A 24,628-nucleotide genomic window follows, 5' to 3' on the forward strand; every position below is an offset into this window, starting at 1 on the left:
GTTGTAACGCACAATGGCTATGACCTATGCCCAGCTGCAGAAACCATAAAGCATGCTCTGCTCCGATGCAAGCTGGTAGAAACGGTGTGGACCAAGGTTGGGCTAAAGGAGCTGGCTATCTCCTCGACAGCAGTACATGATTTCTTCAGCTTAGAGCAGCCGAGAGCTATGCATGGAAAGTTCTGGCACCTTCCCTTTGCGGCATGCATCGTCGCTCTCTGGAATGCTCAGAACGCGCAAGTTTTCAAGGGAGAATCCTGGCGGCAGGGACGTGTCTTTGGTGAGATCGTTGCACTGCTTACACTATGGAGTACGCGTGCTCCAGAAGAAACGACCAGAGAAACACTTCAATCATGGGCTAATGTAATAACCTCCACATAGTTTCATAGAGCCCTTTCATTCCTCCCTCTGCTGAACTTGCTATGTAGGTTTGGTGGTGGCCTACTGCATACGCTGTGCAGTGCTAACATCACCTTCATGTAAATGACCTTGGTCATTCGGGCATTTAGCCCGTTTCGAATGCATAAGGTAGAGAATGCCCTACCTATTTTTATTATAAAAAAAGGCAAATTTAGCTTACATTTTTTTGAGCTAAATTTGGCTTACAGATGATGCATACGAGACGGGACGGGCACAGGGTGGACCACAAGGAGGGGCACGTAGAGGCAAAGTGAGGGGGTTCAATCGTAAGAGCAACTCTAACAGACCCCGCATCTCGTGTGTTTGCAGTTCGCGTAAAACCGTTTTTGCGGACCAACGCGGGCTGACATAGATGCAGACTCTGTATAATGGACCCGTAAAAAAGCATATTCGCCGAATATGTTTTTTTACGGGTCGGCTTCTGCGGGTTCTCATCTGGCGCAGCTCCTCCCGGCCCGCAAAGTTTAGATTTGCAACTTAAATTGATCTAGCATAATGCTTTTCTTTTCTTTTGCAACAACATTACATACAAAAGATATCACCAAATCTTGGCTAGAATAGCAAAACCAAAGAAAACAAGAACCACAAGTATGCATTTTAGAAGATTTCCAACTTCCATAACTGCTCCCACTAGTTGAAGCAATATCTTCTCCATGCACTCATTGTTGATTTGCGGATTCTTGATCTTACTTTCTTCATTCTTCATCTTTGGTTTCAAAGAAGTAGACGTTGCTTCCTCTCTAGTTTCACATGCCGCCGCATCATTGCCTTCGATTGTACTAAGGAATGCACTAACATCTATTAAGTTTCTTTCTATCAACAAATCAATGCATTGGCCTTCCCAAAACCAAAATGAGCATCCATCATCCTACACAAAACATTGAGCAAGCTCGAAGTGAGCTACTGCAATTGAACTAAAGAATGAGCTATCGAACGAGGTACTGCAAGTGCACGTACCCCGTCGTTTTCGCATTTGTAGAACACCCATCCGGGGTGCTTCAGCGTGCCCGGAGTGAGCCGCAGCACTTGGCGCGGGCAGTCGTCGCACTCTATGAGCGGCATCGGCAGGCCACAAAGACGCTGCGCAAGCGCCGAGCCCGGTGGACGGCCGGACAAGCCCATGCCCGCAAACCTTCGGCGGCGGCGGGCGGATGAATCTGTGCCTGCATGCGGCGGTGCGCCCTTGCCTGGGTTGCGGGAGAGGCTCTCCGACCACTCCATCGCCTGGGGCAGCAACCGGCGGCCTGAAAAAGGCAAATCCGGCGGCCCGCGATGAAGTGACGCAGATCTGCAAATCCGGCGGCCCGCCGACGCAGAGGGGAAGGGAGCGGAGGCCTCCTGCGTGTGGCGACCTTCTGGCGTGCTCCTGCCGGCTGCTGTCGCCGGAATCTTGGGCGGCGGCGCCCGGGGGGAGAGGAGAGGTGGTTGGTGGGAGAAAGCGCGGGATGAAATGCCCCCCCCCCCACCACCACCACCAACTGCTTCCGCTTATATGCAAGGCACCACAGCCACGAGGGGAAAACCCGCGTTTTCCCGGATTGGGGTCAGGATTTTGCTGCGCCCCCTAAAAGTTTTTACAGGCCGGAGCAAAATGCAGGATCTGATTGAGATGGTTTTTCCGCCCCGACCTGTATTTTTGACGATTATTTTATGAATTGGGGCGGGATGCGGGGTGTGTTAGAGCTGCTTTAACGGCCGGCCGCAACTAACAAACTCCCGCCCCTTCCTTCCTCCGCCCTTTCTTCTTCTTCTATCCTCAAACACCTCCCCTCTCTTCCTCTAACTGCTCCTATATATACATATCTGCCCCAGCGCCCACGCACGACTCCAGGAGAGAGCCCACCACGCACGACAGAGAGAGAGGGAGAGCGCCATCCCGAGAGATGAGCAGCGGTGGCAGCATGTCGCCGGCGATGGCGAGGTCCAGCGGTGGCAGCATGTCCCCGGCGATGGCGTGGTCACCGTCATCCAGGAGGCGGGAGCACAGGAACGGCGGCGGCCGCTTCAGGGCGGAGATCGAGATGGACACGGGCGTCGCCCTTCCCAGGCCGGTCATCCTTCCTCTCGATTCTTTCCTCCTTCTTGGTTCCGTCCTCCAACGTTTCTCTCCATCTTGCTCTGTTTCTTCCGCGCGCCGATGCTTGCTGAGCTCGCCTCCGTTCTCGCGGTCGCCGCCCGCCATTGTTGCACCTCTCTGCCCTGCTCTGTTCATTCAAGGATTGCTCGCTTTATTCGCAAGAAAAAAAAGGATTGCTCGCTTTCTTGCTCGACGTGTCTCTGTTTCGGACCTGGTTAATTGATTCTTGGTGTTTGGTTCGTGACTCGAAATGCAGGGGCCCGGAGCTTGGGTTCGCCGCCGCCGTGCGAGAGCCGCTGGTGAGGCTGCAGCGCCCCAAGTACGACTTCGAGAGGTGGGACTGGGGCTACTTCGCATGGCCGCACGACCGTCTCGACGGTAAGCATCTTCCTCCCGGTGCGATCGAGTGCGCCAACTGATTGCTCACTACTGAATCTGGACAGGCATTTAGGCTAGGTTAATCCCTCCACCGCCTTTCTTTGGGTTCAGACTAGTTGGTTACTGAATCTGGACGGGAAAGTTGGCTTGGTTAGTCATACCTATCCTGTTATGTTTCACAGCATGGAAGGTTGCTGTATCGATAAATTTTCGTGGGACCAGATACCTCTAGTTGAGTCGACAGTTGGTGACTGAATCTGGACGGAAAGTTGGCTTGGTTAATCCCCATCTTGTTTGGTTTCAGAGCCTGAGAGGTTTCTGTATCTGTAAACTTTGATGGGAACGATGTAGAAACGCCTATCTCTGATAGCTAACTGTTCATATCGAGGCACGTTTAGTTAGCTGTCCCTGACAAGAAATTGGATTCCTTGTGTCTGCAAATGCGAATGCAGATGCAGTACCTGTTTACAGGATTGGGCGTGGCAAAAATTTCGAAATGGTTCAACGAAATCTAGACGGAAAATTGGGTTATGTTGGTACACATATTTGCTTATGTTGGCACAATGCCACAATGGTTATGTTTGATTCTTCAGTAATCTCCTGTTTGATCAGTAAGAATTCTGTAGAAACACAAATTTCAAATTTCTGACAATGAAGTGAAACATGTCCACAATCCAATAAGAAACTGAATATTTTATATCAGCAAATGGAAGTACAGTAGTTGTTTAAGTTCTCGTTGGGCATAACCCAATTAAACTTGGTGTCATTCCTCTTCAGTTCAATCTGACTCTGTTTAATTCTTCAGTAATCTTTGATTTGAGTATTGCTGTTGCAACACAAACTACATTTTCTGACAAAGATTGATCAAAATCCAGCCAATATGGAGATGAGGGACAGCGATCCGAGGGCGACATTCGAGGCGGACTCCAAGGTGACAGAGAGCTTCCTGAGCCGGAGCATACTGCAGGTAGAGGCCGGCGAAGGCTTCCCGAGCCAGAGCTCGCCGCAGCTAGAGGCGAGCGATGGCGGCTTCGCGATCCAGAGCACGCTGCAGCTAGAGGCCGGCCAAGGCTTCCCGAGTCAGAGCACGCTGGAGCTACAGACCGGCCAGTGCTGCCTGTGTCAGAGCAGGCTGCAGCTGGAGGCCGGCCAGTGCTTCCTGTGTCAGAGCACGCCGAAGCTGGAGTCGGGCCACGGACAGGGCTTCCCGTGTCAGAGCACGCTGGAGCTGGAGGCCGCCGAGGGCTTCCTAATAAGCCAGAGCTGGCCGCAGCCGGAGGCGAGCGACGGCTTCCCGAGCCAGAGCACGCTGCAGCTCGAGGCCGGCGAAGGCTCCCCAAGCGGCCGGAGCATGCTGCCGGTAGAGTTCGACGACGACACGCCCCTCGGACGCTACGCGCCGTGGCGTCGGGGATGCGCGGAGTCCAGCCCGTTCCTGCTGGACCATTGCATGGCACCGCATGGTCGCTGGGCATACTAGGAGCAGGAGCGAGCCACACCATGACCATATCCCCCCTTGTCTGCAGCACACTGAGACAGAAATAGATCGCCATGAAAGATCGGACGACGATCTGCCAACATAATCCCCAAATCTGAAGATTTTGGGTACGGGGTCTTGACAACAGGGGAGCTAAGCCAGGAGAAGCAGAAGGTCGTTGACGGGACGATGGCGTCTGTTGATTCGTAGGTTGAGACTTGAGAGGCTGATGCGTCTGGCATCAGTTTGCTGATCGGGATATAGCAGGATTAGCATCGACAAGTTTTGGTTCAAACTTCAAAGCTGTTATAGAAAGAACGGAAACTCTGTACAGTAGAGATATACATACACACCCATGTAAAGCTCCCCAGAATTCCATAGCTCTTCTGAATGTCCATGCAGTACACTACTCGTACCTGATTTTATCATTTGATTGTCTTCGATCTCCTAGTTTTCTATCTATCACTTACTACTTCAGAAGAGAAGAAGATGAAAGAGGCAGCTCTGAACTTGAGTAATGGCTTCTTTCTTTATCATGTCATGACAAATCATGACATATGAATACTCAAGATTACTGGCTTTTTTTTCAGAAAACAATATTAGTCGCTTCTTCTCTCTTTTCATATATGATTGCTGGCCTCACATTTCTCCGGGGAAGCTGCCTGTATGGTAAGCACTAGGCAGGAACCAGAGACAATGCCAGGGAGCAGAGCAGGGCGATGGCAAATTGCAATGGCATGAATGACATGGAATGCAAAACCTGACCCGACGCATCATGGTCCATGTATATCACCACACTGCCCCAGGCACAGGACCTCCATTGACTCAACAGAGACAGGTCACCAGCCAACATACAAATGTAGGGCACACGAAGCGATAGATCGACACCCCCATCGCAAGGGCTGCTGCTTCTCATGCCTGTCTTGACAGTGCTGACACACAACACACCACCACAAGATATATCTCTCAGCAGCACGGCACTTAGCAACACACATAGGCTTGGGGCAGCTCCAACGCGGATAAAACAAAGGACATCACCAAATGTGACACGAATAGGGGCGGAGGCCATCCAACCGCAGGAACCAAATATCCGCTCCCAGGTTTTTCTATTTTTTTTAGAAAAGGAGGATGTACTCCCGGCCTCTGCATCTGAATAATGCATGCATCCATATTATTAACTAGCACAAATGCCCGTGCCTTGCAACGGGCGAAAAATATCGTAAAACTTACTCCCGGTGATAGTACACGCCATTTCTTATATACTCCCTCCGTTCCAAATTACTCGTCGCAGAAATGGATGTATCTAGAACTAAAATATATCTAGATACATCTATACATGTGACAAGTAATTCGAAACGGAGGAAGTACAATTCTAATAAACATCAGTAATAAGCTTATAATGTTATCGCTTTTCGAAGTATGAAGTGTGGACGTAAATAAGCCACCCTGACATCCTTCATCTGATGAAAGAGTAGTGGTGCATAGAATAGTCTTGTAATAGGTTTTGTATTTTATATTTCAAAAAAACACAGATATTTCTTCCTTTTAAAATAATTAAACAATTTTGAATTATTTGAATTGAAACATGTTTCGAAAATGAACATTTGTTCACACATGTTTTTTTCTTGAAAGAGAATTTTTAAAATTTTGTGATCAATTTTAAACGATTTTTCTAAAAAGAGTTTGATTTTTTTGGGTAATTTTGAGTATTTCTTAAAAGCGTGAACATATTCAAAAGAATGTTCTTTTAAGCAAGAACAATTTGAAACACTCCTTGTCTTAAAGCAAATCAGACATACTCGGTGTTTGCAATTAAAAATAGGATTGTTGGTGTCCATACTGTGTAATATAAAGTTGAGAAAGTCATAGGATGTCCTTTGATGGCGCCTCCTTCAGCTTAATAGTTACTATCATCGGGTGGAAGAGAAATGGTGTAACCGTTTTTAGCAGGATATACCGACGGTGAAATTGTCGTATACTATTCTAGAGTTTAATAACTAATCCAAAAGTTTTTATGTTCCCCATTACAGGTAAATTTCTGGTGGATTGTAAAGAAAAAGAGATAAATTTCGAGATACAGCGTTGTCAGTTGTCACATTCTCTCCACTCTTTAGTAGAAATATTTTTTCCAATATTTCACTCACTTTTACTTATTGTATCTGATGATGTATTTATAAGATGTTGTAGGCTTGAACATTAAACTATATAGTAACAATAAAACAACATCAAGTAATTATATCGGTGCTCATTAAGAAGAAGAAAAACTGCAATCGGTGCTAGCAATGGCAACTTCCAACAGCGTCTGGCGGGTGCAGCCATTAAAAAAAAGCAAAATCCATAGCAATAATCCCCACCGAGACCACTACTACTGCGTGGAGCCGTGGACATCTGCGGGGAAAGACTCCCAGGCCTAGGGTGCTCCCAGTGCTTCGATGCGAATTATTTTAAAAAAAATGTTTGAAAAATTCTGAAAAAAATGCAGCACATCAACGGAACATCGATGTCTCTTGTCATAAAATTTCAAATCAAAATTCGAAACATTGCTCGAGATACAAAAATGACAAATTTGACATCAATGTGATAATGGGCCAAAACTAAAGCCCAACTTATGTTATGTACAAAAATTTGTCATTTTTGTATCTCGAGCAATGTTTCGAATTTTGATTTGAAATTTTGTGACAAGAGACATCAATGTTCCGTCGATGTGTTGCATTTTTTTCAGAATTTTTTGAACATTTTAAAAATGTTTTTCGGACATTTGGAGCACCGGGAGCACCCCAAGTCTAGGAGCACTAGATACTTTCCCGCTCCTCTCCTTCCTCTCTTTATCCATCCATCCACCGCCCTTCCACCCATCAGCGCTGCTCTTCTTCCTGCTCTTCTCTCTATCCGTGGCTCCAGCACACACCACGAGCCCTTCTGATCCACCCCCTCCCTCCCTCCCAGCCCATGGCGTTCGTTCTGTTGACCCCATCTTTCTCTTCTCCTTCATCGATGTGACCGCCCTCAATCTGCAGCAGTTGGACGATTCGATTTCCCAGACCGTCTTGCCCGTGAGCTACTTCGCGTTCATCGGCCGGTTATGGCACGACTGCACATGGGCTCCTGGTGGTCGTGCTTGCACGCAGGGAAGGGGGTTGGTTGAGCCTATGGTGTAGCCGCGAAAGCGGTAGCCTGCTACAGGGTCGAGCTCGGCGGCAGCTTGACGGGGCTGCATGGATCTGCGTCGGGGCTTCGGGCTCTGGATCGGTGTGGTCGTGTCCAGCTCACCCTCCTCTGACGACGCCTTGTTGTGGCGTTTCAGGCCAGATCTTGGATGTGCGTGCGCCCGGCTTGAGGGGCGGCTTGGATCGTGGCCTCTGCAGTGCATCTGCCCTGTGAGCCCCCAATTTTCTCATCCGCGAGAGGACGAGCTGAGGCAGGATGGTGGCGCGGTGCAATTGTAACGCCCTCGATGCGGCTATATCTCCCACGTGTCGAAGCACGACTTAGAGGCATAACCGCATTCAAAGCAATGTCGCAAGTGAGGTAATCTTCACACAACCCATGTAATACATAAGGGAAAAAGATACATAGTTGGCTTACAATCGCCACTTCACACAAATACATGAATAAAGCATTACATCAACCAAATACAATCAAGGTCCGACTACGGAACCAAAATAAAAGAAGACTACCCCAAAAGCTACACAGATCCCCGATCGCCCCGACTGGGCTCCACTACTGATCAGTTGGAAACGGAACAACATAAAGGACAAGATCTTCATCGAGCTCCTCCTTGAGCTTGGTTGCGTCACCTGCTCGGTAACATCGGCACCTGCAAACTGGTTTTGGAAGTATCTGTGAGTCACGGGGACTCAGCAATCTCGCACCCTCGCGATCAAGACTATTTAAGCTTATGGGTAAGGAAAAAGGTATGAGGTGGAGCTGCAGCAAGCGACTAGCATATATGGTGGCTAACATACGCAAATGAGAGCGAGAAGAGAAGGCAAAGCACGGTCGATAAAAGTATGATCAAGAAGTGATCCTAGAACAACCTACGTCAAGCATAACTCCAACACCGTGTTCACTTCCCGGACCCCCGCCGAGAAGAGACCATCACGATTACACACGCGGTTGATGTATTTTAATTAAGGTCAACTTCAGGTTTTCTACAACCGGACATTAACAAATTCCCATCTGCCCATAACCACGGGCACGGCTTTCGAAAGTTCAAATCCCTGCAGGGGTGTCCCAACTTAGCCCATGACAAGCTCTCACGGTCAACGAAGGATATTACTTCTAGCGGGAAGACCCGATCAGGCTCGGAATCCCGGTTTCAAGACATTTCGACAATGGTAAAACAAGACCAGCAAAGCCACCCAGATGTGCCGACAAATCCCGATAGGAGCTGCACATATCTCGTTCTCAGGGCACACCGGATGAGCCAGACGTCGGGTGGGCCAGCCCAGAGTTGCCCCTGGTAGCTCCGGACATCGCTCGGTTTGGACCAGCACTCAGAGGAGCACTGCCCGGGGGTTTAAAATAAAGATGACCCTTGAGTCTCCAGAACCCAAGGGAAAGAAAAGGCTAGGTGGCGAATGGTAAAACCAATGTTGGGCCATGCTGGAGGAGTTTTATTCAAGGCGAACTGTCAAGGGGTTCCCATTATTACCCAACCGCGTAAGGAACGCAAAATCCGGGAACATAACACCGATATGACGGAAACTAGGGCGGCAAGAGTGGAACAAAACACCAGGCATAAGGCCGAGCCTTCCACCCTTTACCAAGTATATAGGTGCATTAATTAAATAAGAGATATTGTGATATCCCAACAAGTAAACACGTCCCAACAAGGAACAACATCTCCATGTTCCAACAAGGAACAAAACTTCAATCTTCACCTGCAACTAACAACGCTATAAGAGGGGCAGAGCAAAGCGGTAACATAGCCAAACAACGGTTTGCTAGGACAAGGTGGGTTAGAGGCTTGGTTCAACAATATGGGAGGCATGATAAGCAAGTGGTAGGTATCGCAGCATAGGCATAGCAAAAGAGCGAGCAACTAGCAAGCAAAGATAGAAGTGATTTCGAGGGTATGGTCATCTTGCCTGAAATCCCGCAAGGAAGAAGAACGAGTCCCTGAAGAAGACAAACGGACGTAGTCGAACGGTTCCTCACAAACGCGACGTTATCGGGACCAACCCGAAGAAGCAACACCAAAAAAGAGCAAACAACCTAGTAAACAACCATCACATAAACATGGCAAGATGCACAATCAAGTATGATGCATGTCCGGATTAATGAGGCATGGCATGGCAAAGTGCACAAGCAATCCTACAAATTAAGTGGAGCTCAATATGCAACGAGTTGCATATTGACGGAACACCACATCAATTATTTAGTTCACTCCCGGTTAGGTACTCAACAATATTAAATGTTGATTAACATGGCAAGAGGTGAAGCATAACAAAACTATACCATTGAACAATTTAAATGGGGCCGGATATAACAAATAACGAATCCGGTAAATCCCTATATCCCTTAGTAATTTATTGCAACAACAATCTAAACATTTTAATTGTTGTTATCATGATGCGGATGACATGAACAAGTTTATGCAATTTATATTACAAGTTGACAAGAGCATTATGAAGCATTTGGTCGCCATTGCGGAACAAAAGGGGTGCCACGGCAACTACAACGGAAATGGTGCCACAGCAACATTCCGGGTGATCCGACAACTCATTGAGATGTCGGTGCAAGAGAAAATGTGGTTGAACGGATCATGCGAGGATGGTGGGGTGATCCCGGATACCGGGTTTCCCATGGGTCGACGGCATGGCAACCGAGGAGGAACGTGCAATGACAACTCGGACACGGTTCGAACATGAGCATCTCATACAACATGCATTCATTCTCGGAAGGTCGTCTCGGCGGTTATACCTTTGAAGCGTGCGTTATCGGAGGGGTTCAGGTTCGATGCGGTGTAGGGGAAGTAGACATTCTCGGGACGCTCGGTAGTAGAAGTAGGGGGACAAGACAACGATAGAGGTACTCGTGATCTTGGCGGCGGTAGTCGTTCACGTTCTTAGTTGCACGATTTTCCGTAGATGTTCGGGATCACGGCGAGGGACTTGACATCCACGAAGGCTTCAAGGGTCGACGGTAGTTGTTCTCGTATCATCGCGGAAGTAGTCATACTCGGCAATAGTGGTACTTAGTGTTTCGTTCGGTACTCGTTCGAGCATCCAAAGTCTTCGGCGCTACGGTAGTCGTACACACATTCGGAGAGGACTTGTCGTTTTGGTATGAAGTCGTTCGGGCGTCGGTCTTGCCGGTGGCGTACTTGGAGAAACCCCGTAGTCGTACACAGGTAGTAGAGGAACTTGACGCATCCAAACGAAGCAACACGAAACCTCGGGTCTTGGTGGTCAACGCAGGGAGGCAGGCGACGAAGAGCTTGGTCTCCTCTGCACTGCTTCGATGTAGAGAAACAGGAGGCAGAGGCGAGACGGGCAACGCGAGGCGGGGACAGATGAGGCAGGCGCGGGACGAGCGGATTCTAGCCACCGGCGAAGGATCCAGGCGGGCACAGCGGCAAGGGCCCTGGACGGCGTCTGCTGCAGAAGGAGTCCCGCGAGGTTAGGACGGAGCGGCAGTGGAGTCGCGAGGAACGCAGGGGCCGTGGGTGAGCTCGCTCGGGGAGCTCGTCGGGCGCATCTGGTCGATGTCGAAGCCAACAGAGGTGCAGCGAGAGGAGCTCGGCCCCTGGCACATGTGAGGACGGGAAGGAGCTGCGCTGCTCCTCGGCGGCTTGGACTCCGCCGGCCGGAGCGACAGCAGGGAGCTCCTTCTCCCACCGAAGACGGCGACGGGAGGAAAGGGAGAGAGGCGACGCAAAGATGGAGGCGCCATGGCGTGTGCTAGCGCGGCGCTGGAGGGAGGACGAGGGGAAACGGGCAAGCGGCGGCGCTGAAAGGGCATTGAGGGAGAGAGCGGCGGCGAGGGAGCGAAGGGGTGCAGCGCGTGCGTACTGATCCCCTCTAGCGGCGTTGAGGGACGAGGAGGGAGCGAGGGGGAGGAAACAGGGAGGCTAGGGTTCGGTCGGGTCTTGGCTGGTTCTTGGGCCGGCCGGCCTGAGGCTATAGCCGGGCCTTAGGGGAAAAAGGATGGGCCACCCTGAGATCTAGGCTGGGCTCTCTCTCTCACTCTAGAACGAAAAAAAACAGAGAAGAAAGAAAACAAGAAAGAAAGAAAGAAAAGAGAGAAAAGAAGATGGTAGGAGAAAGAATATATTCTCAAACTCATAAAAAATGAGTCTAATCCAAGAAAATAGGAGTGGGCATGGATGCAAGGTTTAGATTCAAACACATTGGAATTAAATTCAAATGGGTGAATAGGAAGTGGAGGTTTGGAAGGTCCAAAAATGTTCGGTTTTTAGAGGAACCTCGATAAAAGAGATACAGAATTGTGGACAAGATGTGAAGGTCAAACTCGAAGTGGAAATAGGCATGAGGATTATTTTTGCACGTGTGTTATGGTGAATATCAAATTAAAGAAATATTGAATATAGCTCCCTACTATCGGGAGGATAGGTTATAAAGAGAAACCACCAAGTGAGTTCCCTCGATTTAAATGGATCGAAGATCCACACAATTTATTTAGTTGAGTTAAGAAAAGAAATGACATGATGGCATGATGACATGATGCAATGCACATGATGCAATGATGAATGCAAAGAACCAAACAAATCACATGATGAAACCCGAAAACATGGAAGGCATCTGAAGCTCCTGTCTTGGGGCGTCACAGCAATCCCCGGGGTCGGTCGGTAGCCGGCACCAGATCGAGCGCCGGGTGGGGTCGGGCGCCGCTCCTCTAGGCGGCGCGGTCACGGTAGACCTTCAGCTGGATCTACACCTCGTACAGCTTGCACGCCAGCGTCCTCTTCCACTCGTTCCCCTTCGAAGGAGACCCCTCAGGTTCTCCGGCGAGATCCGCGTGTGCACTCGCCGCGCGATCAAGACGTCGACATCAGGGGTCTCTCCCTCCCGTCCGCGTCAAGGCCGGAGGGGACTGCCAGCGGTGGACTGCAAGCGAGCGAGCGTATGATGGCCGCCGTCGTTGTCGGGATGGCTAGCTGCAGCGGTACCCTCTTCATCCTGATTCTCTTCGTCGGGATGGCCTCGAAGTCCGTGCTGGAGGGCAACAGGTGTGCCGCGGGCTCGCAGTCGCCGTGCAGCGTCAGGATGCGCTGCGCCTCCTGCTCCCTGCTCGCCGGGGCCCCTGCTCCGCCACCTCGTTCGTCGTCGTCAGCACGGCCTCGGGGTCTTCACTGGTGGGCGACAGGTGTGCCGCATGTGCGGCGTCGGGATACGCGGCTCCTGATGCTGGTGCGTCGTGGGATCGCAGTCGCTGTGTGCCGCCGCGATGCTTCTTATTATTATTTATTACTAAAACATGGACTGCGGGTTGATTTCATGTAAACTGAGGGGCTTTTTTAAAAATAGCCATGATGACGGACGATGGAAACCTAATTCTCTTTATTATTAAATTATTAATTATTAATTATTCATCACAAAGACAATACAAGGTGATACATTAATAAGCCTGAAGCCATCATCTTGACAACACTGTTGCTACTCCTATTCCCTTGATGAAGGCGTGCCGAATGTCCAGGCCTAATATCAAACAGACATCGCACCAAAGCCTAACATCTAAAGCCAGGTGTCCCATCCAAGCCACTACCTGGATTGGGTCCCACACCGATCTGGCACACTCCCAGTGAGCACCGCACGCTGCAAGGACCGTTACCTCCATCATCCCTCGGTCCATCCTCAGAGCAAAACTGAAGCACCGACCTTGCCAGGCCTCTCCGCCATCAACGCCACCATGATGCCAGACAGCTTCCTCCTCCTACGCGAGTCCATCTCCGCGCATCAGGCGCCGAATCTCCACAACGCCACGCCGCCGAGATCCGCCACCATCGATGTGTAAGATGAAGCATCGCTCCACCAAAGACGCCGTCCTCTGGTCCCTTAAGCCCGTGTGCACCTCCAAGAATGACGCCCCCAAGAGAGAAACAACACCAGAGAGCCGTCGTCAACTGATCTACTAATTTAGGGTTTCCCCGGAGGTAGCAGAGAGTGGCCTTGAACTTCTCCTCGGCGATGCCTTCAGGAAGGGAACGACGCGGACATCGTCGCCATCGTCGGCCTTGGCAATAGCCAATAGCAGGTTTTTCACCCAGATCTGATCGAAGACCTCCATCTCTCGTGCACGGGCCGCCGCCATCCTTGCCGGGATCTGGATGATCCAGGCCATCGCTGCCAGATCTCAGCAAAGAGAAGTCCCCTCACCGAGACCCGCCGACCGAGCAGGGGAGGCCAAGACCATGCCCGCAGGACCAGATCCATGATGGATCCGTGCCCGCATCGCCGCCCCGAAGCCAACCCCTCGCGCAGCCGCCACTGCCTGGCCACCCGCTCGCGCCGCCGTCTGGCCGCCGCGCCGCACGACACGCCCTCGGCGCATCAGCCAAGACTCCGCCGCACCGCCGCATCTCGTGTTACAGCCGCACGCCGGGAGGAGGAGGCGAGTGCGGGGTGGGGGCTAGGGTTCCCAGGTTTTTCTATACCCGGACTATTCAAAACAATCAAAGATAAATAGCACAATTCTTATGCAATTGAAAGATAAATACTTCAATGCAACAATAATTCAAATAAGAATATTACGACAAAAACAAAAGTATTGACATAAAATAGTTCAAGTTTGAATTCATCTTAGTCAGACACATGTTCTAGTTGTCCGTATGAAACGTCCAAAGACGCTCAACCACACCATTCTAACTGTTCATGAGTTTTTCGGTATCGAATTTGAGGGTGCATTTGGATAAAATCCTCAATTGTCGTGCGGATTTTGCTCTTGAAGCTGAATAGGATCAACATTCGATGACCATTTGTTGAACCTTGTAGTTGAGAACATGCTCCTCCACACGTACTCGTCTGCAAAAAACGCCATCATCGTCGTCGTTTCATCCTCATATTCCACCTCCTCATTCGATGAACATGACTCAGTGATCTCGTTGTAGAAGTACTACTCGTATGAATCCATTGTGTTTGCTTTAAAGAAACAATGAGAACGTCAATTTTTTTTGGGAATGGTGTTACTTATCGGGTGTGGTGTCTGCCATGGAAGGTATCGGCAGGTAGAAAAGGATCCAGGGTGGAACAATCATGTACTCAAAGTCAGGAAGGCACCTAGGTGGAGCAGTGGAGGTCCAACAAGGCCTGAGTGGTGGACAGGGTGGTACAGCGGGGGCGTCGGTCGCCAAGGAAGCGCATAAATAGCACATGAGGGACAGGGTGGGAGGGTGGGCTTTTTGGATGTGCGGGAGTATCAGAGTGGCGTAGCGGAGGTCCGAACACCCGCAAATCTCACATAGTCCCTGTTTTGGGGATTTCACGCATTCGGACGTGTCCGGATATTTTTGGTGACCACCTTTGGATGATAAAGATCGTTCAGTTGGGACAATTGCAGGCGGTTTGGTGATCCACGTTGGAGTTGACTTGAGTAGAATGCCTTTGATTAAAGAAAGATGATAAAACATGCATGCAAGGACACCTCCAACCTTTGGTGCGGTCATTGTCAGTACGCCAAAACCATCTGAAGATAGAGGGCCCCCTGCCTGATCCAGCTAGAGGAGCAAGCATGCATGCAGCTACATTTGGATACATGGCACACACACAAGTCAAAGCATCAAACCAATCTAGTATAGGCAGGGGTGGTATAGACAGATGCTAGACATGGAGATCTATGGTAGCATGCACCATGCAGGCAAGGAAGAAGAGCCTTCCCTTCCTCTTTTTTTTTTTTGTTTGAAACAATGCCCTTCCCTTCCTCTTCATAGCATGGTGTTATTTATGAGAGGCATCTCCCCACCCAGCAACCACACGCAGCATCTCCCTGTGTAGCGGTAGTACAGCACAGGAGAAGGGATAAATAGGCAGAAGCTTGAAAAGCCAAGCATCTCGGCACAGCACTGCCTCGCAGCTCAAAACTGAAATTGGTCCTCCACCACAGTTGTAGGTTGTCAGAACAAATTCGAGCCAAGGAGGAGGAGGCCGAGGCTGAGGCCACCAATGAAGACAATGGATCCAATGCAGCAGAAGGGCAGGGCATTCAAAGCCTGGCGCAGATTAGGCTCACGCAAAAAACAAAAGCCAGCATCCGCATTCACTACCATTCAACAACCAGAGGAGATTCGCAGATTGCAATGTAAGAAGTACCAGGAACACAGTAATAACAAAACATGATCCAAATGTTCTACAGACAAGGCGGAGAGAGGAAACAAGTCAATTCCCGAACCAAGAGACCCTTCCGTTGCAAGTGGGAAGGATCACGAATGGTTCGCTCTTGACTCCTCCTCTCTCACCTTCATCTTCCCTTTCGCATTACAGTCTGCTTTAAACAAGTCTTGGAACAAAGTCGCACGCTCAAACTAATTAAGTACTCTCATTATTACAAAATCAAAAGAAGATACCTTCACAGTCTTTGACTTTCTGAGCAGGGGGGGGGGGGGGGGGGGGGGGGGGGGGGAGGAGTAGCAGCAAGAACCGCATGACCAAAATGCCCTGGGAGCTGATTCTGTTGGTGTTGGTTGGTGCAAGTGAGAGCTTGACAAGACCCTTTCTGGCTGGAGATGGATCACGTTGCCTTCCTTCCCAAAATGATCAAAATGCCCCCAGTGGTTGTTACTAAAGGGTATTTTTGCCATTTTGAGAGGAGCATGGCGGGAAGAGAGGGGTTTTGTTGTTAGTCTTGTGGGCTCTTGTCAAATCCTCCCTTACAGCTGAGCTGCTAACAGATAGTTGAGGTGTTAGCAGGTGGCAAAATAATTGGACTTTGGTCTGCGGCGTGTGCTTCCCTCCACTCCCACCCAGCATCTCTTGCTACTGGTCGGAACCTGCAGGCGCCGGCTCAGTCCGGCTACCTCCGGCACCCTTGAGTGCTGTTGTAATCTGGTGGATGGTGTTGCAGATGTGGCTGTTGATTGCAGTGACGCTTGAGAGGTTGAGCTTGGCTGAAGGCACGGCGCTGGCCAGCACCTGCATGCCCACGGTGAGGAGGCAGCCGGTGGCGGGCTCATCTGCATTGCCAGGACTTGTTTCGCCGTTGCTGGTGGTGTCTGAGCTAGTGGCTCCAGGCGAAGGGCTGGTGGCTGGGAAGATGGCGAAGCCCATGGGGAGTAGAGGGATGTATGAAGGATCCTCCCCGCTCATTGTGACCTGGATGGCATCCACATCCACGGTTGCAAACACCACCAGGCTTCCACCATCAGGGTGGATGCTGCTCTCCTGCAGCAGGAGCTCCACATTCTGTGATGAGTTGCTTGCAGACTGTCATAGAAAGTTGCAGAAATGTCAGCTCTCAACATTTACCGAGATGTCAGCATGTTATTAACTGTAAACTGGTAATCTAAACTTAGTTGATCTTACAAGGAGTACAAAGAAGGAAGTAATTCTCTACTCCTCTAGCATGCATGTGCTGCCATAGTTCCATATCTACCGACCACAGAGATGTCACTAAGATATCTCAATCAGATTGTAAACATGGAAAGGCAGTACATCAAAACTGATTTAGAACGACTCACTAGACATATAATGTGTACAAGACGCAACATGTATTTCTAAAACTGACTACTTTCTTTGCATCTAAAAGCTCTTATAGCAAATTAGATGAATTGTGAACGTAATGCCAGCACATAAACGAATCTAAAAGCTTTTGTAGCAAATTACAGTGATGCATGTGACCAGCCTGGGCCTAGACCGCACAAATATCATTTAATGTGGTACCTTGAGCAGCCAGTGTTAATTTATTGTCCTTGGTATTGGTAGGAAACAGTAAGTTATTTGACCCACTATTAAAATGTTGGTATTGGTAGTAAACAGCAAGTTACTAGAAGCACTGCCAAAATGAATAGCAGTTACTGCAGTAATTCAGTAGCAATGAGCTATTGAAAAACTCTTGCTAAATTTTTGGCATTTTGCTTGTCGAAAGCACTAAAACATTATATATTTTCTTCTACATGGTCGTCAGTAAGATTTAGGAGGTGACAAATTGTGATTATACTCATTCGGCATAGATACTAAGTACATGTGAAGTTCTAGTTACCAAAGAAAGAGTTATATTATTGAGTGTGCCGGAAGGAGCGAATTTGTGGCCTCTTGGTGTACACAGCTTTTCATTCAAGTACAAAGGAACACCAGCATTCAGAACTAGTGACGACTGGAAAGAGTACTTACATTTATGCGAAGAAGAGAAATGCAATTCCTTGGGTGTGATCCATTTGCAATATGTGCCACCTCATGAAGTGAGCCCCCGTTTGACAAAATCTCAAGCTGCAAAAGCATGACTCGCATCACGGAACTGATAAACCAAAGAATTTTTTTGAAGAAGATAACCAACACTAACAATGATAACAACATTTGAGAAGATAATATAGTTCATTGCTACCTGACAGCGCTGTTGCTCGTCTGCAAGAAGCTCAAACACCTGTTGATGGCTGAAAGGAAGCCAGCTTGTGGAGACCGCAGTGAGGATGACACCGCTGGGCTGCCCCGGCTCAGTATTCTTCCTTGTTGTAATCCTGACTGTGTCCTCTGTAGAATCAGATAGCGCCGTCCAAGACTGGCTCCCAGATGCACTTATGTTAGCACAGAAGGCGGTGATCATCCTCTGAGACAGCTTCATCATGTTTGTCCTCGCCTCAGGGGTGCGGATAACTGGGATTAGGAATTGCAAATCAATACGATTAGGCTCTTGTGAAGATGGATAAATATCGATAAAACCCAGCACAGAACTGATAAAAGTGGCGAGTACAGCCAGTGTAGAAGATCCCAAGAAAATGATTGAAATTGCAGCACTCGAGTATTATAAACAAGTAAACGACCATGTACACATATATTGGTACGATCTTCCTTCCCAATAATACAATGATGACAGACAAAAGGACATGTTGTTTTAAAGAAGCAACTAAGCATTGGCCCTCTGAGGCATAATGTCGAACATTTGACAGGTGAGCAGGCAAGAACCACTACAGTACAGAACAAGCATAGAGATACATGGCGAGATCGATCGGTTTAGGTAATATCTTGATTTAGCATCGCAATTCACAAGCAGGATGAGCATCAATCAGATGAAATGTAAGCAGCAGAGAGAAGGCATGCCGTGCGATGCGATCGACGTGGTGCAAGGTGGTCCTTACCTCCTTGATCGGCGATGCTGCGGGCGAGCTCGCTGGCGAGGCGCTCGCACTGGCGCTGAAGGACGGAGACCCACCTGGTGGCCCCGAACGCGGCGCCGTCGGCGACGTGGTCCTTGAAAACCGGCTGAAGGGGCTTCTCCTCCCCCACCACTTCCATGTGCTCCACCCACACCACCTGCGTCAATCCACGTGTCAGAGCTCAGTCCATGCATTGCATGCCATGCCACGTCACACATGCAAGATGCATGCATTGGGCCTTTCGGGGTGGCGGTGCGTACCCTGGAGTAGCCATTGGGGGCGTCCTGGATGATGCAGCCGGAGGGCCGGCGGCGGCACCGGACCAGCGAGCTGGTCTTCTGCTGCTGCTGCAGAAGCTCCTCCTGGAAGCCGTCGGCTGGGAAGTCGACGATGGACCAGGTGCCTTCGTCGGCGTTGTGCACGCAGTACCGGAAGAAGACCACCTCCCGCGCCGGCACTAGAGGAGACAGGAACTGCATCTCCGCTTGCATCTGCATGCCCATTCATCAGCAAACCAATCAACTACCAAATCGATCGATGGATGCTTGAATGCGTTAATCGATGTAGTAGTAAATGGGGTGCTTACCAAGATGAGAGATCCACTGCTGAGATGGCCAGAAGCAGCGCCATGGTGTATGACCTGAATGGTCCTTGCCTTGCACACGATCGAAGGGAACAGCTCCATCCACTTGTTCTGCACGCATGCGCGGATGATCTCAAGTTAATCTGACGTACGTGCGCAATGGAAGAAAATGAAGTAATTTGATCTAAGATGGAAGTTGATGAACTGGACTCACTGCGTCGAGGAAGGCGTCGACCAATGTGATGCTGTTCATGATGACGACGGCACTGTCGCGCGTCCCTTCCGTCCTCGCCGAGTGGGCGACGTCAGACTGCTGCTGCTTCCCGGAGTCGATGGGCCAGCTGAGCATCCGCGCGTGCTCCTCTGCGTCCATGACCTCGCCGGACGAGGGACCGGTGCCGCGGCGGCGCGCCCAGAGCGGCTCGCTGGTGCGGCACATCTTGATGAGGTGATCGGCGGCCGTTGATGCGAGCTCCATCACCAGTTGTTTGTCCTGCTCCTGGACGATGACGGGCGTCATTGGGCCCTGCAAGTATGACGCCGTCGCCGCGATGCCGTGCCCGCCGGCGGCCATCTGCTGCGGCAAGGCCATGAGGTCCATGGCGCCGTGCTGCTGCTCGGCGAAGTGCCGGGAGTATACGTTCATGTCGAGGTCCAGGGGCGGCATGAGCACAGGCGGCGGCGCCGACATGCAGCTCAGCGCTGAAGCCGACGACATGCCAGGCTGGCGCCCGCCACCGTACCTGCTGGCGATGCACGCCAAGCGGTCCAGCTGCAACCATCCGACGCGCAAAAGACGTACACCATTAGCCCGTGTGAGTACATTACACATTACAGTAACACTAGCAGGCATTAATTAGCTAGGGTTTAAGCAAGTGGCAAGAGCGTACGCACCTCGTCTTTGAGGCGTGCGTTCTCGATGCGGAGGTTCTGCTCCTCGTAGGACATGTCACCAATGACGGCGGCGTGGCCGCAGCTGGGGCAGACGACGTTGCGGATGGCGGCCTGCAGGCGGTAGTTGTCTGTCTTGAGGGACTCGTTCTCGGCGCGGAGGATGACGTTGTCGGCGCGGTCCTGCTGTGCCTTCATCTGCGTGCGCCGGTTCTGGAACCAGAACTTGACCTGCCGGGGCTTCAGCCCCAGCTCCTGGCTCAGCTTCAGCCGCTGCTTGTCGTCCGGGTGCGGGCACTCCTTGAACAGCCTGCATGAAAGCATCCACACGCGCGCATGAGTCAGATTACTAATTCAGGAAGATTTTCGTCATTAAGATGGAGGTTTGGTTCTTATTTCTTACGCCTCCATCTGCTGGATCTGGTGCGCGGTGTGGCGATGGTAGCGCTTCTTCTTGCCGTTGCCGTTGGACGCCGCCGCCGCAGCCGACGAGGAGGGGTGGTGGCCGGCGCCGGCACCGTCCGGCTCGCTGTGCTGCGGCTTCTGGTCCCTGTCGTCGTCAACGTCGGCGAAGCTGAGCAGACCGTCGAGGTGGCCGCTGCCGGAGCCGCCGCTGAGCTCCATCTCCATGTCTAGGTCCAACTCCTCGTCCTTCGCCAAGTGAAGCCCACCCATAACGCCCTCCTCTTTCTGAAAAAACAACCCAGCAGCAAAAAGAAACACATTTATTAATTTTCCTCATATGCATGCATATGCAACAGACAAGATGAAGACGAAGGCGAAGCACTTACGGGTATCAAGTTGGTGGAGAAGTGGTGATGAAAGGGCATGGCGGAAGAGTTAGACATGAAGCCGGCGAGCGCGCCCGGGTTGGGCATGAGCGGCGAGGCGAAGAGCGCATCGGCGGAGGAGCCGCCCGCGGCCATGGCCGCCATGGACGAGAGAACCTGGCAGTCCCCAAACATGGTTCTTCTTCCTTAACTCCTCGACCGACCGACCGACCAAGGAGAAGGAAGGAGGAGCACCTGGCTGCAGCGACCTGCAGTGGTTCACCGGAAGATGGAGTAAAAACCAAGGTGAGGACGAAGCATGGTAGTGAGGGAGAGGGCGGTGGTACAGCGCGGAGGGGGAAGAAGATTTAGCGGGGGGAGTAGTAAAGGGAAAGATTTGGAGGAGGAGGAGATGGGTGGGTGAAAGCGGAGGGGCGAGGGACAAGGAGAAGTAAATGGCGGGAGTAAATACCCTGTCGGTTGTTCTGTGCCTCGCCTGAGCGCCTGTCTCCCCTCCCCAGCCCGGCCCCGGCAGTCCCTCGAGCTCGGAGGTCGACGGAGACGGGGAAGACGAACTCTTCTCGATCCCTCCTCCCTCGCTCGCCTTTATTCTCGCGACGCAGCAGGAGAGGAGAGGAGTGGAGGTGGGAGGGGAGGGCACACTGTCCGCTACGACTCCTCGCTTTGACCTAGTAGCAAAGAACAAAACGCAGTGACGGGAGCGGGCCAGCTGGCCAGTCTCACTGACAGCGCAGCCCCACCGTTGAAACCGCGTGGGCCGGGCCCCACGTGGCGGCGACCCTGCGCGAGGGCGTGCCTCGGGGAGGCGCCCGTGACGTGAGTGACCAGCGAAACGATTCCCACGCTGGTGCGGGCCCCGCGGGCCAGGAGGCGTGAAAAAATGGAAAAAGGAAAGCCGAATATAGGGGATTTAATGCGGGTAATTACGGGCCGGATTACAGCGGGGGCGAGGAGTAAATGCCCGCCTTAACTGCGCACAGTAACGGACGGGCGAGCGCGCGCGCGGGCCGGGCCGGCGCCGTGAACCCGCCCGTCTTTCCGTCCCACCGCCTCGCCTCAGCACGGTAACGGACGCCGCGCTCTCGTCGTCGTCGTCTTGACGGAGAGAGAGGTCAACACGTCTCCTCCCCGCCCCCGCTTCCCGCGTGCGTTACGGATGGGCCAAGGCCGCTGGCCGAGGCCGTCCGGTCCGTCCGATGACGGCGGATCCGTCCATGGAGCGGCTGCCGCGTTACGGCGGGCCTCGGGCATGGCGCCCATGTGTCGTGTTCGCGTACCCCCTGCTGTGCTGCGTGCATGCCCGGCCCGCCGTGGTCGTCGTACGTTACTGCTGCGCGCGGTAACGTACGCGTACGCGCGGGTGGCGAGCAGAAAAGGTTTTTGCATGCGTTCTCGTCACAGTTAATGCTGGCCGGCGTACCGCCCGGGCGCTGCTGCTGCTCGGCGATCGCCGCGATCTTCTCTCGACCGTGCGATCTGTCCCGATCGCCGTATGCTACAGTCTTCTTCCTCCTCATGCACGCGCATCGCCAAGAGACGGTTTGGTCTCGTTTCTTTAGTTCTCTATATATAGAAGACTAGATAACACATTTTCTTCTGGCGTGTATAAAATGCGGCGAACTGGTTCGATCTTCCAGTACTGCATGCCCACGAGACGAGAGGAGAGCAAGCAAGCGTTCATGCAAGACGAAGATCGAGAAGGAATTCCATCGGTCGATCGATCGATATATCGTGCATGGGAGACTGCGAGGAGTGGCGCAGCGGGGGAGGTGTATGGCTGGGAGTATCGTGTGGGTGCAGGACAAGCTGATCGTCTCCAATGAATGCCGGCAATGTTGGCACACAGTGACACTGGAAATAGCTAGACCTTGCCCTCTGTTGCCCTGTTGGGGAGTACGTACACACATTCACCCATTATTGAACTGCAAAACACATTTACTACCACCATGTGAGACTGCCCTAGCTTGCCTAGCTTGGACATCAACTGCCGCTGCCTCCGGTTCATCCACCTTAACTACCACGCACAGCTCAACTTTCCCTTCTTTATTTTCTCCGGTAACCTGGCTAATTAGCTTCGGACATAATACGCACATGCGGATGCAGTTTCCTTCATTGAGCTGCATTATAAGGGCATCTCCGATGTAATGTATGTACGAGCACGCGATTAGATAATAATAATTTACACCTCATGTTCGCTTCTGCTCCCACGACTCACCTCCGCCTACACTCCATAGCCGCCGCTGCAACCGCCTCCACCCACGACCCACCTAGCCACCCCCATGCCTCACCGGCGTGGATATACGGGAGCGCCGCGCCGACACAACCGCAGCAGGATGTGGAGCTGCCTCGGATGCCCCTTCCTTATATATCACGCGTTTCCCCAGATGCTGCGCCCATTTGGATCCGCATCGCCGGAGATGTTGGAGGCCACAAGGGCGAGGAGATGTAGACATAGGGCGGAGAGGATCCGCGACGACGCTATGTCATGGACGTAGTGCATGAGGGAGTGTAAGGATGCAAAGAAAGAAATGGAGGCGGGTCCGATCTCGCGGTCCAGATGGGAAAGGTATGTCGAAGTTTGTAGGATTAGGCGGATCAAGAGATGAGGAATTTTGCTCGGAGGATTTACTTTGAGGGCACGGAGTCGGAGCGGGCCAGGATGCCGCTGCCATCCGCGCCGCCGGTGACATTTGTAACCTGGGGGAAGCAGGAGGCGAAATCGGAAGATTCGCAGCGCAGTGCAAGGTGGGAGTGCGTGGTGGGTTTGATGCCCACCAGAGTTCCATCGCCGCCGAAGCCTGTGGATCTGCTGCCCTTCCTCTTGCCGGAACCGGCGATGGACTGAGAGCACCACAACAGGGTGGGGCAGATGTAGTGATTTGTCGGCTGCCTCGCCCGTGAGGGGTGGCGCGGTAGATCCTCCGCCTTCCACAATAGGTGGACGCTTTTGGAGGCTGTGTGATCTGGAAGAAGAAGAGTTGGGCTCAAAAGATGAGGAAGATCTAGCTGTTGTTGCTCCTCAACCTGCTACTTTTGGGGACGCTTTGCAGCAAGCTAAGAGGATGAAGAAGAAGGATGCTCGTAGTCAGGGGAGATCGAAATTGGACTTGTTGGCTAGCAACCTGAAGCGTAATCGAGACACAGATAGATGAGATGCACCAACTCTGCCAAAGTTCAGGTACGTACACTCACCTGCAAATCACAGGACTGTATCACCCATTGTTCATTGTCAGAATTCAATTAGTAGTTTTAGTAGTTGGTTTCAGAAATTCAGGAGGGAAACTATAGATGTAGGCAATGCTAATGAGCCAAACTGGCTACCTAGAGGGAGAAACGGCAAAGTTTATATCCCAGTAACCTATAGGCTCACCGGGGTGCCGCTTACCGCTCGTTCTCCGGCAAGGCAGATTGGGGATACAGGGGATGATATTGTGATGAGAGGGGAAAATTTCATTTCCATTCGTACTATGGAACGTTTTGTGCTTGCGGGGCAGGTGGGCTGGGCAAGAGAGAGGCCGGGAGAGCCCGTGAGTAATGGGGGTGGGGTAGTTGGGGAGAAACAAACCACCAACCCTGATCCTTCCTTGAGCTGGCACCTTTCCCATTCTGGTGCCGCCGCCTGGCTGTCCCGGCGAACTCAGTGGGTGAAGAAAATCTGATGGGAGATCACTTTGGATTTGATCATGGAGGGGAGAGAATGTATGGTGGTGGGGGAAGAGGGAGAGGGGTCGATAGGAATTATCGT

At 51.5% G+C, this 24,628-nt stretch overlaps 2 protein-coding genes across 2 annotated transcripts; one reads left to right on the forward strand and one right to left on the reverse strand.

Annotated features, from left to right (window-relative positions):
- The first annotated feature begins 2,161 nt into the window (after positions 1-2,161).
- On the forward strand, positions 2,162-4,802 carry LOC125511296. Its single transcript, XM_048676628.1, has 3 exons — positions 2,162-2,467; positions 2,754-2,875; positions 3,751-4,802. Exons 1-3 carry the CDS (start codon positions 2,304-2,306, stop codon positions 4,353-4,355), a joined length of 891 nt encoding a protein of 296 aa, XP_048532585.1. The 5' UTR covers positions 2,162-2,303; the 3' UTR covers positions 4,356-4,802.
- An 11,006-nt stretch (positions 4,803-15,808) lies between these two features.
- Positions 15,809-21,521, reverse strand: LOC125511303 (homeobox-leucine zipper protein ROC3-like). The gene is made up of 11 exons (XM_048676639.1): positions 21,335-21,521; positions 20,884-21,131; positions 20,496-20,782; positions 20,096-20,402; positions 19,416-19,973; positions 19,205-19,312; positions 18,879-19,109; positions 18,601-18,775; positions 17,850-18,118; positions 17,639-17,734; positions 15,809-16,732 (listed from the first exon to the last, which is right to left on the reverse strand). The coding sequence occupies exons 2-11, from the start codon at positions 21,055-21,057 to the stop codon at positions 16,286-16,288; spliced, it is 2,652 nt and encodes an 883-aa protein (XP_048532596.1). The 5' UTR covers positions 21,058-21,131; positions 21,335-21,521; the 3' UTR covers positions 15,809-16,285.
- Positions 21,522-24,628: the final 3,107 nt, after the last annotated feature.

The sequence above is a fragment of the Triticum urartu genome, chromosome 1 (genome assembly GCF_003073215.2).
Source record: "Triticum urartu cultivar G1812 chromosome 1, Tu2.1, whole genome shotgun sequence".
Lineage (NCBI taxonomy): Eukaryota > Viridiplantae > Streptophyta > Magnoliopsida > Poales > Poaceae > Triticum > Triticum urartu.